This window comes from Temnothorax nylanderi, unplaced genomic scaffold (assembly GCF_030848795.1).
Source record: "Temnothorax nylanderi isolate EJ_2023f unplaced genomic scaffold, tnyl_v1.0 TNYL_tig0887_pilon, whole genome shotgun sequence".
Taxonomy (NCBI): domain Eukaryota; kingdom Metazoa; phylum Arthropoda; class Insecta; order Hymenoptera; family Formicidae; genus Temnothorax; species Temnothorax nylanderi.
Window position 1 is genome coordinate 41,380 of NW_027249949.1, and position 15,262 is coordinate 56,641.

A 15,262-nucleotide genomic window follows, 5' to 3' on the forward strand; every position below is an offset into this window, starting at 1 on the left:
GACTATCTGCACCTCCCACAGTCTACGGCAGATGGTCTGCTATACGCATCCAAACGCGATGGCGGCATGGGCTTTCCGAAGCTCGAAATTGTTGTAACGTCCGCAACTCTAAAAGCTGGATTTCGCTTTCTAACTAATAGCGACCCGGCAATACAGGCCCTAGTAGTAGCGTCAGGGCTGGAGAACAGACTAAAGCGCCTTGCTCATGTAGCCAAACTTGGCTGGCCACTACAGTCGACCAAACAGATCGACGGCTACAAGCTCAAAGCCAAAGCAGACGAATGGAAGAGATGGGCGGATTTGCCCTCCCAAGGCAAAGGAGTGCAAGCCTATAAAAACGACAAAATAGGCAATGAGTGGCTATACCGTCCTAACCTGTTGAAACCGTCCAGGTACATTACGGCGCTCAAACTGAGAGCCAATGTAGCGGCGAACAAGGTGTCGCTCAATAGAGTCGCTAAAACCGGCAACGTCATGTGCCGAAAATGCAAGGCGCAGCCTGAGACGCTAGGCCATATACTGGGGCAGTGCACGTATACCAAGTCCGGTAGAATTAAACGGCACAACGATATTCGAGACTGCATTGAACGACACGTCTTGGGGCAGCGTGGCATGGCAGTAACGAAGGAGGCAAGGCCGCAGGACCCTCATCTGAGGAATCTCCAACCAGACCTGATCATACAGTATCGGGAAAGGGTCTTTGTGGTTGACATCACAGTCTGCCATGAGGATGGTGATCTCCTTGACAGAGGTAGAAGGGACAAGCTCGCTAAATATGCGTCCCTCATAGCCCCGCTTAAAGCTCAATTAGGGGCGAAAGACTGTATGATCCTCCCGATAGTTGTCGGGACTAGAGGAGCAATGCCCAGAAACACTGTTACCTGTCTACATAAACTGCAAATTAGAGACAGAGGCTCGCTGAGAACGCTAACACTGCAAGCGCTCAGGAGCTCAGTGGAACTTTTCCATATGTTTATGGACTATAATGCGCCGTTGCGCCTTAACAACAGCGATGCTGCTGATTAAAAACTCTTGGCTAGCTCACTGATGTAATTTTTTATACACTAACGATGGTCTGGGATCTGATCCACCAACGCAGTATCTATTTATTTATTTATTTGGGAGCCTTCTACACTCCCAATTTTAAGCTATGCCGGCACTTTTGCCGTTGACATCAGTGATGCGAGTCGTTCGGATGGGCAACGCCCATGGGCACCGAACGGCGGCAGAGCCGTGCGACCGACCGCCACGGCGCACGGGCGGACGCCTCCACGTGGCTCCCCGCGGTAACGGCAACACTAAGCCGGCCAAGCTCCGCTTTCCCAAGTTGGGGACTCTGCTTCACAATTTTTCCAGCCCGTACGCAGGAATCCCGCGGCAGATCAGTCAGATGGGTTTCCCTCCTGCGGGAGGACTTGCCAAGAGTGCTAGATAGACCCAGTCAATATAGATAGGATGAAATTAGAACGAAAGTTACACTGGATCTCGTATCCTTACTGTTTGGGCAACCTGTTGCGAAGATGAGCGATCCAATCGTTAACCTGCAGGATCGCTCAGCCAGGTCCCGTTGTTAGCAGGAACCGCACTGTCCCAAAGCGGTAAGACGCGCCGATGGCGTGATATAAATAGCCAAATGCCTCGTCATCTAATTAGTGACGCGCATGAATGGATTAACGAGATTCCCACTGTCCCTATCTACTATCTAGCGAAACCACTGTCAAGGGAACGGGCTTGGAAAAATTAGCGGGGAAAGAAGACCCTGTTGAGCTTGACTCTAGTCTGGCACTGTAAGGAGACATGAGAGGTGTAGCATAAGTGGGAGATGGCAACATCGCCGGTGAAATACCACTACTTTCATCGTTTCCTTACTTACTCGGTTAGGCGGAGCGCGTGCCCCGAGGGCTTCGTGCCCCGGCGGTCATGGTGTTCTAGAGCCAAGCGTGTCAGAGTGGCGTGAGGCCTCGCGGCCGATCGCCGTTAATACTCCCGCGTGATCCGATTCGAGGACACTGCCAGGCGGGGAGTTTGACTGGGTCATAGTCCGATTGACTTCTAATTAGTCTTAAAATGTTTGTAATAACTCCTAGAGCCGAGCCATGCAATAATATTTCAATATTCATCATTAATTCACAATGTTGCAAAAATTTGCAAAAACTGAGAATAAGCCTAATGATGGAATTTTAACCATGGATATGAGTCAGAATGATCTCAAATAACAATATTCTGAAGTGCTTTTCTCAAATTTTGCATTATTTGAGAAATTGACACTTTTGGGTTAATTATTTAAATAAATGATTTTTCTGAGTTTTAACGTTGTAATATCGTTTGTTTGGACCAAATAAAGATGTCCATGATAAAAAAACATTAATTTTAATGGAATTACGAAAGTTGATAAATTATGGCGAACTTTTGTAAGAGCCACTTTAAATAGTTGCCTTTGACGTAACATGATACTTTGAAGTTGTTTACTTCTCGAGGAAGTTCCGGGAAACCTGTCCGAACCAGTCAACTGCATGAGAGAGTGAGATAGCGACAATATAGAACTGGCTGCTCATTGGCCAATGTGGAGATGGTGGGAATGCACAGCCAGCTAGAGTATATAAGGGAGAGAAATTTCAGCTCGAGGTTCTTTCCCAGATTGACTTTCAGAGAGTGTTCAGGAATCGCGAAATATCTCTCGCCCCATCCGTTGATTTCGAGCGTTAGATTGTATTGCTCGCCGTGTTTTCGTTCCTGTTGTTGATCTGCGAGACCTTGTCGGACCCGACGTATTCCGCGACAGCTACCTGTTACCCGAATTTCTCCTCGGACATACTCGCGTTATTCGGCGAACCTTCCCTCTCTTCGCGCGCTCGCAATTACCGCCTAGATACCTATTGTGAATACCGCTCGCCTCAGAACTTCTCGATACCTCGACACAGTAACACATTAAATTTTCGATACCACCAATACCGCATCTCTTCGTAGTCGTTCCTCTCACCAATACCTTGATTGCCGAGTCCTTTTTACAAGGCTGTACCAGCCAACCGCGCTCGCGAATCGAAACCCGATCGCGGAGTGCACATTTTGGTCCTTCGAGCCGGATTCGGAGTCAAGAAGACTATCATATCGGATACGACGCTCGAGGTGCGGAGTGACGATACCCGTTCGCCATGGCGTCCTCAGCCGACAAGCTCCTGGCGAAGCAAACCCAACTGATGGGGTCAATTGCTCGTACCATGACCAATCTTAAAAAACTGGGTCACGCCAAGATGACCAAGGCGGTGTTGCAGAGCCGAATCACAGCCCTCAAGGAGAAGTTCTCGCAATCGCTGGACTTGGACGCTGAGATCCGGGCATCCCTCGACGTGAGCACAGCCAAGGAGCTGCCTTACTTCTGCAGCGACCAATTCCAAGCCTGTGAGGATCAGTTCGACGAAGCGCTTGACTACATGTCCGAGGTACTGGCCCAGGTTTCTGGCGTAGACGTGGTCGACCTTAACGTAAGTCACGCTTCAGATTTCATCCACCGTCCGACGCCTCAGCTTCCGCGGATCAACCTACCGACCTTCAACGGATCTTTCGACCGCTGGGAAAGCTTTCGCGATCGTTTTAAATCGATGATTATCGACAATCGCAATATTTCTAATGTAGATCGGATGCATTATCTCTGCTCAAGTTTAACGGGAGATGCAAGTAGCGCGCTCAATCATCTCGCGATTACCGACGCGAATTTTACCGTGGCATGGAATATCATTACGTCGCGTTATGAGAACAAACGTCGGTTGATTAACGGTCATTTGCAAACGTTATTTTCGTTGCCACAGCTCGCGTCCGAAACCTTCAAAGATCTTCAGAATCTGCGTGACAAAGCGAATGCCTCAGTTCAAGCGCTCAAAAATCTCGATCGTCCCGTCGACACGTGGAGCGATATCCTCGTATTTCTGATCTCGCAAAAATTAGACAAATTTTCCCGGAAAGCGTGGGAATTACAGTTGAGCGAGACCGTCGATTACCCGACATATGACAAGTTGGATAAATTTTTAGAATCGCGTATCCGTGCTTTCGAGGCGATCTCGCCTCCGAAATCCGAGACATCTCAACCGTCGTCTAAATCGAAATCGATCGCTTCTCATTCGACAACCACTGCGAACCTTGCGTGCCCGCTGTGCAAATCCTCGCACTTACTATATCAATGTCCGTCATTCTTAGCGTATACTCCGTCGCAACGATACGAATATGTAAAGAAAGAGAACCGTTGTATCAATTGCTTCGGGTGTAAACATTCGATGAAGGATTGTAAAAGCGCGCGATCCTGCAAAACGTGTCATAAGCGACATCACACCCTACTGCATTTCACGGACGATGCAAAGCAGGCTAGCGTAGAGTCCGCTCCTACCGTCGAATCAACGAGTACCGAGCTAACGAAATCGACAGCTAACGAAATCGCGTCTCATTTAATGTCGAATACGATGACGCCGAAGTCAACCGTACTTTTGGCAACCGCTCGAGTTCGTATTTACTCTCCACAAGGTCGCTTCGTTTATGCCCGCGCTTTGCTCGACCAAGGTTCCGTCGCGACTTTAATTTCGGAAAATATCGCTCAGCGGTTGCGTCTCGCGAAAGTGAAGCAAACTACCCGTATTACCGGAATCGGAGAATCGCAATCGTTGTTGCATTCTGCCGCACATATTTGTGTAACCGCCTCTTTCGGCGACAAACCTGCATTCTCGACGACCGCGTATATAGTCACATCGCTGTCAAAGTACGCACCGAATCGCGTTCAATCGACGTCACAATGGGCGCATATCTCTGACCTAACGCTAGCGGATAGGAATCCCATGAGCTCTGATCCAATCGATGTAATTATCGGAGCTGATTTATACGGCATGCTTATATTAGACGGTGTCCGTAAAGGAAATGCAAGCGAGCCTATCGCGCAAAATACCGTTTTCGGCTGGATACTTTCCGGGCCTATCGCTCCAGCTCAATCCCTCCATCCCGATTCCGTTCACATTCATCACGGAACAATCCTTGAAAACCTGGATCTCGATCTTCGCCGCTTCTGGGAGATCGAAGAAGTCCCTCATAAAACGCATTTAAGTCCCGAAGAGCAACAGTGCGAAGAGCATTTCGCCGCTACTCATTCTCGCACGCCGGAGGGACGATACGTCGTTCGGCTACCGTTCAAAACCGGCCCCCCTATAGATCTTGGCGAATCCCGCTTTACCGCGTTAGCAAGTTTAGTTCGCTCGGAGCGTCGACTTCTTCGCGAACAAAATAAAGCCGCGTTATATCGCGAATTCCTCGACGAATACGAGAAGCTCGGTCATATGACGAAAGTTAGCGATACCGACTCACAATCGAGTCACTCTCAAGTCTATTATATTCCGCACCACGCTGTCTTTCGTGAGAGCAGCGTCACCACTCAGCTTCGGGTTGTATTTAATGCTTCCTGCGCTACATCGAACGGTACCTCGTTGAACCATCATTTGCTAATCGGTCCTAAGCTACAGAGGGATCTTGCCGCCGTCATTCTGTTATGGCGTCAGCATCAGTTTGTCTTTACTGCCGACATCGCTAAAATGTACCGGCAAATTCTAATCGATAATCGCGACGTAGACTACCAACGAATTCTCTGGCGCTCGTCGCCCTCCGAGCCAGTCGCGGATTACCGGTTGCTCACCGTAACATACGGCACTGCCTCCGCCCCGTACCTCGCGCTTCGCGTCCTGCTACAGCTCGTAAAGGATCACGAAGACGAATTTCCGTTGGCCGCTCTAGTTTTGCTTCTCTTAACGTACGTCGACGACTGTACGTTCGGAGCGGACAACCGTGAACTCGCGCTTAAAATTCGCGATCAGTTGATTGCTCTCTTGGCAAAGGGCGGCTTCCGGTTACGCAAATGGGCAAGTAATTGTCCCGAGTTGCTTTCCGACATTGATCCCTCAGATCATAGTCTCGCGCGCGATAAGGATCTACACGCCGACGAGCCTCTAAAGATATTAGGCGTCGCGTGGAATCCCGAAAGCGATTCTTTCCACTTCCGCGTAACGACCCCACCGAACCCGGGGCAGACGAAACGTGCGGTGCTTTCCACTATCGCTAAATTGTTCGACCCGTTAGGATGGGTGACCCCCGTTATCGTTGTCGCGAAAATATTCATGCAACGCCTATGGACCCTAAAATGCGATTGGGACGACGTGTTGCCCGGTGATCTCCTAGAACAATGGCGCGAATATCACAGTCAATTACCGCGTCTCAAACTTATATCGATTCCTCGCTGGACAAACTACGGTTCTAACATCGCTGATTGTGAGATTCACGGGTTTTCGGATGCGTCGACAAAGGCTTACGCCGCGGTCGTATATCTCCGTCTCGTACCGAGAAACGGCCCCGTTATCGTTTGCATACTCGTCGCGAAATCAAAGGTCGCTCCAATCAAAACAATAAGCGTACCGCGACTCGAGCTTTGCGGCGCGTTACTGCTCGCACAGTTGATGTCCTTCGTTCTTTCGAATGTCGACATTCCCAATCTCCGATATCACTGTTGGATAGATGCACGTATTGTATTAGCGTGGCTCAAGCAGTCTCCATCACGATGGAAAGTTTTCGTTGCTAATCGAGTAGCCAAAGTGCAACAACTTTTACCGAAAGCAATCTGGCACCATGTTCCGACGGCGGATAATCCCGCCGACTGCGCATCTCGCGGTTTGCGCCCTAGTGAACTTGCCGATTGCGCCCTGTGGTGGTCGGGGCCCTCCTGGCTTAAAAAATCCCCTGAGCACTGGCCGACGTCATGCTCGTCGCCAATCGAATCTGAAATATCACGGGAAAACCGAGTCGTCGTGCACGCTTGCGTCGCGCGTGCTATCGAACCGTGGGATCTCGCGACTCGCTATTCCTCGTGGACTAAACTTCTGCGCGTGACGGCATATCTCATGCGGTTCGCCAAGATCCTTCGTTCTCGCCTCAATTCCATACCGGATAGCAGTGCGGAGGTCAATCTATCGCTCGCATTAGCTCCACGCGAAATTCAAACTGCCAAGATCTTTTGGCTCAAGGAGATTCAGGGTGAAACATTTCCGCAAGAAACTGCGAGTTTAACAGCAAACAGTCGCGTTTCCAAATCAAGCTCACTTGTCGCACTCAACCCGTATCTCGACACCGATGGCCTCATACGAGTCGGAGGGCGGCTTCAAAAGTCCGATCTCCCCGATTCAGCCAAACATCCAATCGTCCTGCAGTCTCATCCTTTGTTATGTCTCATCATATCGCATGCTCACCATACCACACTCCACGGAGGCCCGCACATTACCCTCGCTCACCTCCGTACCGAATTCTGGATTTTGCGCGATAGAGCAACCGTACGAGCGGTTCTATACCGCTGCGTTAAATGCGCTCGCGAAAAGGCTATCGTCCCGGCGGAACTCATGGGCAACTTACCAGACGTTCGAGTTAATAGATCTTCGCGAGCTTTCGAACATACCGGAGTCGATTATGCCGGACCGATACTCGTACGATCTGCGAAAGGACGCGGTCATAAGGCTCACAAAGCCTACATCGCCTTATTCATTTGCATGACAACGAAAGCGATTACAGCTCGGCAGCTTTCCTCGCGGCGTTTACCAGATTTACAGCTCGACGCGGACGTCCACATAGCATGTACTCCGATAATGGTACGACATTTCAGGGCGCCGAACGAGAGCTCGTCGCCGCTTGTAACGCTGCCGTGCGCGATCCCAATTTTTTGAACCGATTAGCAGGCGATCAGATAGCGTGGCATTTCCTCCCTCCTGCGGCTCCACATTTCGGCGGATTATGGGAGGCAGGATTCCGTAGCGTCAAATATCACTTAAAGCGATGCGTAGGCTCCCACACGCTGACGTACGAGGAGATGAATACGCTATTGTGCCGAGTCGAAGCATGTTTAAATTCGCGGCCGATTTCATCAATGTCCGAGAGTCTCGACGATTATAGCGCCCTTACGCCCGGTCATTTTTTGATCGGTGCCAATCTTGTCGTAATTCCGGAACCGAGCGTGCTCGACATCGCTGAGAATCGGCTTTCGCGTTGGCAACTCGTACAAAAAATTACTGAAGGTTTTTGGAGGTCTTGGGTGAGCGACTACTTGCATACGCTCCAACAACGCCCGAAGTGGCGCGTTATCCACAACCTGGCCAAAGTTGGCCAGATCGTTCTCTTACGTAATCCGCCCCCCCCCCCCCAAGTCATTGGGAACTCGGACGTATTACCGTCTGTCATCCCGGGGATGATGGGCTGACACGCGTCGTTACCGTCAAAACCGCACGCTCCGAATATAAGCGACCCATTGTCAAGCTGTGTTTCCTGCCGATCAATATCAATATCGAAACCGAAAAGGAAGCGGTCAAGGCGGGCGGTTCGCGGCCGTGATGCGACCCATCTCCCGGTCACGACACCGAGATGTACATATGTATAAATATAAAACGCCAATGTATTTAGAATTAATTTTCATTGTATAAACTCTGTCTTTAGATTTAAGTTTATTATGTATTTAGACGTAAATTCTCACTGTATTATAATTCTCGTTTCGAATGTAAGCATTCGAGGCGGGCGGTATGTTCAGGAATCGCGAAATATCTCTCGCCCCATCCGTTGATTTCGAGCGTTAGATTGTATTGCTCGCCGTGTTTTCGTTCCTGTTGTTGATCTGCGAGACCTTGTCGCACCCGACGTATTCCGCGACAGCTACCTGTTACCCGAATTTCTCCTCGGACATACTCGCGTTATTCGGCGAACCTTCCCTCTCTTCGCGCGCTCGCAATTACCGCCTAGATACCTATTGTGAATACCGCTCGCCTCAGAACTTCTCGATACCTCGACACAGTAACACATTAAATTTTCGATACCACCAATACCGCATCTCTTCGTAGTCGTTCCTCTCACCAATACCTTGATTGCCGAGTCCTTTTTACAAGGCTGTACCAGCCAACCGCGCTCGCGAATCGAAACCCGATCGCGGAGTGCACAGAGAGCAACGCGTAAATCGAGTTTCGAAGAATTGTCTTAGCGTGAATATTAACGATCGGGTACTCGTTTATGGGAAAGATTAGTTCGCGACTCTGCGTACTTATAAATATCTTTCGTACAGCGAACGGTTGTTAAGCAACAATTATATTGTTAGATATATCCGACTCGTCGCGGGGATAAAGACTCGGCACTGGCATTGTCGATAGCTGTTGGAAACGCTTTCCATTTTGACAATTGCGTACCTATGTACCAAAGTCTTAAAATATATCTTGTTATTGTTAATTCAATACAGATTGGTAAATTATTAAATATTCCTATCCTATTATCCGGATATCATATACGCTACGCGAACGCGAGTGAAGGACTTTGAATTAACATCGTCTGAGGAACGTCTGAGCTGAGCTGCGTGAAGATAACATATTCTGGAAGGAAGGAAGCAAACGAGCCCATTGTCATTAATGTTGACGGGCATACACGTTCTGTGTAAGCGTTCAAAACAGAGTGGCGACTGTATTATTTCAATTCAAGTAAGTTAATTTGATTCAAGACTACAAGTTCGGTCACAACCTAACCTTGCAGCCGCTCACTTCGGGGGAGCAGCCGAGAGCGGGTGACACTCTGCGGGAAACGCATGAGAAGGCGGAGGTAACAACCGAGCCGACTTTCGACGGCTGTGGAAGCCCAGGCAGCGGCTGGGGCGCACAAACTCGCGTATTCCATTATGTCCCGGTTAGGAAAAAACGACGCCTGCGCGACGGAGAACGCATCAGGTGCAAAATGAGATCAAATCTCCCGGCGAGCACGAAGGAGGAACTCGTTGTGAGGAGTGGGCGTCAAATCCAGGCAACCACTCGGATTACCCATTTGCGCATTGCCCATATGGCCATTTCTTTTCTGCCTAAATATTAAGTTAGATTGTAAGTCTTGCGCGCCCATATGGCAACATTTTCATTTTTTGCGGACATAGCCGAGACGGCATCGATATAGAGTAAGTTGATATAGGGTCGTTGACCAAATAAAGAAATTTGATTTGTCATTATGTGATGGTTCACTGGTGTAGGACATTTCTTTTCGGCCGAATTAGGTCAGCGAAACATGTCGTGCGAGTATAGGGTGAACCACAACAATCTCCAGGAGCAGAGGGCCGAAGGAGCAACATCCGGACCTAGGACACGCGCCTACATGGTCGGCGTCGTCGGCGGAGCATCGGCTCCAAAAGAGGACTTCTTCCCCAGGAACGGAGTCTCGGGATCGTCTCTCGAGAACCTGGGACACCCGCCTATAGGGTCGGCGTCAACGGCCGACCACCAGAAGGACGCCCGGACGATTTCTCCTAGAAGTCGGTCCGGAAACCTGTTCCGGGGCATCTCAAGGGCGATGCGCGTAGGTCGGCGTCAACGGCCGACGCCCAGAAATGCACCCGGGCGACTTCTCCAGGAAGTCGACCCGAAAATCTGTTCGGGGGCATCTCCGAGGAGGTGCGCACAGGTCGGCGTCAACGGCCGACACCCAAAAGTTGACCCGGACATCATCTACGGGGAATCGACCCGGAATCCTCATCAGGGCCACCTCAAAGGTGGTGCGCGCAGGTCGGCGTCAACGGCCGACACCCAAAAGTTGACCCGGACATCCTCTACGGGGAATCGACCCGGAATCATCATCGGGGACGTCTCCGAGGCACTGCGCACGGGTCGGCGTCAACGGCGCCGTACAAACAAAAAAGGTGAAAACCTGGTGCAGCGGCACCGAGAGAGGGGCACCTCTACGTGGTACTACGCGTGGAAATTTCCACCCGCAAGCGTCCGAAAGGGGGGCACGGGGAACACGCGTGATAATCACGTGCGGCGTAAAAGAGAAAGTTGTGACGTCATGTCGAACGACGAAAACAACCCGGGAGTAGGGATGGTCCGACATGGTAGGGAGCCCGTTCGGCATGGTGGGGAGCCAGCGCGAGATAGGGGACTCGGGGCAGTGATGGTAGAAATGGGATCCTGCGCGCGCATGCGCATACTCAGATCTTCCAACCGCGTACATACGTTAACGGTCCGACGGGCGCGCTACAGGCACGAACAGGCGCAGTTTTGGCGGGCAGATAGGAGCCATGAAAGGACGCGAGAAGGTAAGTAAATAATGTAATATTTATAGCAATAGTAGTAGTAGTAGTAGTAGTAGTAGTAGTAGTAGTAATAGTGTATAGTGCAATATTAGCATTATTTTAATAATATGGAAGGAAATACTTCTAAAGGAGCCGTTAAGAAAGAGAGTAGTAGAAAGTTTAATTTTTCATGGCTAGATTTAGACATTTTTAAAGGATGGTTGGCTCCCCATTCCAATAATAATAAAGCCTTTTGTACTGCATGCCAAATTCCTATCACGTGTCACAAGTCATGTTTAATTAAACATTCAAAATCAGACAAACACGTGGAAAAGATAACTCAAAGCCTCAGTAATATCACTAATAACAATACCTGTAATTCGTCACTTTCACCTAAGGATAAAATAAAACGCGCCGAAATAAAATACTCAGCCTTTTTGCAGAACATAGCGCCGCTTTTCAACTTTTAGACCATTTAATTCCTTTAATAAAAGATATTAACTTAGAGCCCGAACTTATGCAATCTCTTTCTCTAGGGCCGTAAGAAATGTCAACAAATTGTCAAAAATGTATTGCAAAACGCGAAACAGAAGAACTTACTAAAATTTTACAGACACATAAATTTTCAATTTTACTTGATGAAAGTACAGATATTGGAGATACAAAATTGCTTTGTTTATTGGTTAAATATGTTTCGCCTACAGATAAAAAAATAAAAACAAAATTACTTGAGTTAATATCATTAGATGCTAAAGATTGCAAAGCAAGTAAACTTTTTGAAACCTTTAAAATATTATTTGAAACAAAAGAAATTCCTTTAAAAAACATTGTTGGTATGGCTTGTGATAATGCTTCTGTTATGACAGGAGCTAATAATTCGTTTTTCTCGCGTTTAAAAACCGAAGCACCGGGTTTAATATTATTGAATTGCATCTGCCATTCATCTGCAATCATAGCCAGTAAAGCTTGTGAACAATTACCAAAATCGTGTGAACATTTAATTAGAGCTGTTGCTACATACATGTCCGGTAGTGCGAAGAGATGCGCAATTTTGGGCGAGTTTCAAGATTTTTTTAACGTTCAGAGACAAAAAATTCTTAAATTATCAACCACAAGATAATTAGTGTTGCATAAATGCGTCGTAAGACTTCTCGATAATTGGGAAGTATTAAAACATTATTTCATGGTAGCCGTGCTAGAAGATAAATCACAATCCGCAGAAACTATTTTAACATATTTGAATGATAACACAATCAAAGCATATATATTATTTTTGAAATATTCCTTAAATTTCTTTAATTCTTTTAATGCTCTTTTTCAATCACGTGAACTTTTAATTCATAAATTATTTGTTAATTGCCAGACATTAGTTTCTCAGATAGCTGTCAATTTTATTACACCTGAGGCTTTGGATAATATCTCTTCACTTAATTTAGACGATGATACAAACATCCAAAATGTATATCTAGGATCCGACTGTGAAAAGTTTTTAAAAACAGAATGTGTAGACGTCGCGCAAGAAATTCGTGTTAGATGTTTGCAATTTTACAAAACGGCACTTAAAGAAATGCTTAAACGTTTTCCAACTAAAGATACCTTTTTCGAATATTATCTTTTTTAGAACCGAAAATTGCACTTTATAACGAAAGTAGAATTAAAGTTAGAGATCTCTCGCATATTACAGCACAATTCGAAGGTGTCAATTTTTTAAATTTAGACTTTGAGTGGACAATTTTACCATCTAGATTTAGCAACGAAGAAAAGATTCAATTAGCTTCTTTGGAAGTTGATCAAATGTGGAAACAAATATTAGACCGTAAAGATTTTGATGGACAAAAATTATTTCCAGCTTTAGAATTATTAATTGAAATAATATTTTCTTTACCTCATTCTAATGCCGAAGCTGAGCGCATATTTTCAATGGTTACGGATATAAAAAATAAAAAACGAAATCGATTATTAAATGATGCTGTTTCCGCTATGTGTATAATCCGATCAAATTTTCAAGCCGAAAATATTAATTGTGTGACTTTTCAAGTCGATCCTACACATTTAAAATTACACAATAGTCAAAATTTGTACTCATATGTTAAAAAAACACGTGATAGTGCTTAAATTTATTTTTTATTTTTTGCATATTTTTTTCTTTTTTTTTGTGCAATAATTAATTAGTTACATCTAGCCGAGATTTTCCTACTTATTGCTAGTCCTAATAATATTATCTTATTATATTGTACTAATAATTGTTTTGTTTTACAGATTATATTTATTCCATACGTAATATTATTATCTGGTGTTTTTTTAGTTTCGTTATAGATAAAATATGTAATTAATACAAGATATAATTTCTTTTTATCTTTTTTAAATTATATGTATTTGATTCTCAAGTAATGATTATTTATTTTACATATTAATTTTATATTTTAATTTGATTTGTGATAAACTTTTTATTTTGTACTTCTGTTATGTATGAATACTGGTAAGGTTTTTGGCAGTTTTCCTTACCCTTGCAACAAATGTTGGTATTCATTTAATAACTTCTGCCACATAAATTATTTGTTTTAAATTATACAAAACTTGTGTGTTTCTTTTTTACCTTCCCTTTTCAGAGCTTTTATTATTATAAAAGATAATGTTCTAAGAAATAAAGAATATTATGTATAAAAATAAATAATATTTTTTTTAGTTTTTATACTTTACACATTACATTTATTTATATATTTTACTAATTATATTAATTATTTATAATGAGGAAATATTATTCGCCAGTGGAAAAATAACAGTAATAAGAATTCTTTGACTATAAATTCGAGTAATTTTCAAGTGTACATATTCTTACAAAGCATTCAATAGTCACGACAATGTAAAAAGAAAACGGAAATTGTTTACAATTACAAATAATTATAGTTAATAAAGGAAAGTCAAAAGTTACATGCTTTGTGCGTTGTAAAGAGATAGAACATGGTCAGTTATTAAAATGAGTAAAAATTGATTGTGTCAGGAAACACGTCTGCACACCACGGACAACACAATGAGCAATATGTAATAACAAAAATAGTTTATGACAAATAGAGGTTGCCTATGTAGAAGCTATTAACTTGTCATATATTGCTGTAAGATTTTCGGTGTCCTTTTGGAGGTTGATCGTCTGATTGTGTTTTTTAATTAAAAACATCTCTGCAATTTCTTTCTTTTTAATATGTTTTTCTTTATGTAAAATTTTTGTGTCAGACCAATTAAAATCGTGATTAAATTCGAGCCTGTGTTTACTTATTACTGAATGGTTGCTGACGTGCTTCCTTATATCAGATTTATGTTTTTTAATACGAGTTTCTAGGTGTCTCTTAGTTTGTCCTATATAAGTCGCGTCGCAGTCAGAACAATCGATTTTGTAAACTAATTCTATCTGTTTCATATCGTCAAGTCTGTCTTTTCCTCTTTTAATGACATTATTAAGCCTCTTAGGTACATTATAAACGACATCAAAGTCACGGTTATTTAGAATGTTACGGATACTTGCGCTGTAATTTTTTATGTAGGGAATGGTTCTAAATTTTCCCAAATTGTCGTTAATCGTATCATTAGTATCGTGTGTGGCATCGCGATAGTTAATGTCTTTAAATCGTTGGCTGACGAACCTGTTAATAACGTGTGTCGGGTAACAATTGTTTCGCAGGATTTCTTTTACAATTTCAATGGTCGTCGTATGAAACCTTTTGTCAGACAGTAAGACTGCACGATCCACCAAACCCGTGATTACATTTATTTTTTGATTTTCTGGATGATTCGACAAATAATTAATGTACCGTCCCGAGAAAGTTGGTTTACGATACCAATTTGTAATTAAATTATTGCCATTTCTGAGGACAGTAGTATCTAGGAAATTCAGCTCACTGTTATTTTTGATTTCGTAAGTGAATTTTAGTCGTGGGTGATAACTATTAAACACACTGAGTACTTCACTAATTTTCGTTCTTGAAATGATTGCAAATATGTCGTCAACATATCTGAGGAATATGGAGATTTTGAATTTTAAAATGCTGATGCAAGCTGTCTCTAAGTCATCCATGACTATGTCAGCAAGTATGGGTGAAAGTGGGGAACCCATAGGGCTGCCGAAGATTGCTCATAAATCTGTCCATCAAAAATAAAATTTGTAGAACTCAAAATCAATTT

At 44.7% G+C, this 15,262-nt stretch overlaps 1 protein-coding gene and 1 long non-coding RNA gene across 2 annotated transcripts; both read left to right on the forward strand.

Annotated features, from left to right (window-relative positions):
- The first annotated feature begins 3,152 nt into the window (after positions 1-3,152).
- On the forward strand, positions 3,153-7,733 carry LOC139785793 (uncharacterized). Its single transcript, XM_071724968.1, has one exon. It carries the CDS (start codon positions 3,153-3,155, stop codon positions 7,731-7,733), a length of 4,581 nt encoding a protein of 1,526 aa, XP_071581069.1.
- Positions 7,734-10,960: 3,227 nt separating this feature from the next.
- On the forward strand, positions 10,961-13,662 carry LOC139785794 (uncharacterized). Its single transcript, XR_011722082.1, has 2 exons — positions 10,961-11,110; positions 13,346-13,662. It is a non-coding gene; the product is annotated as an uncharacterized lncRNA (long non-coding RNA).
- The last annotated feature ends 1,600 nt before the right edge of the window (positions 13,663-15,262 follow it).

Coding starts and splice junctions, on each gene's coding strand:
- LOC139785793 (XM_071724968.1), top strand. CDS start 3,153: ATGGCGTCCTCAGCCGACAAGCTCCTGGCGAAGCAAACCCAACTGATG.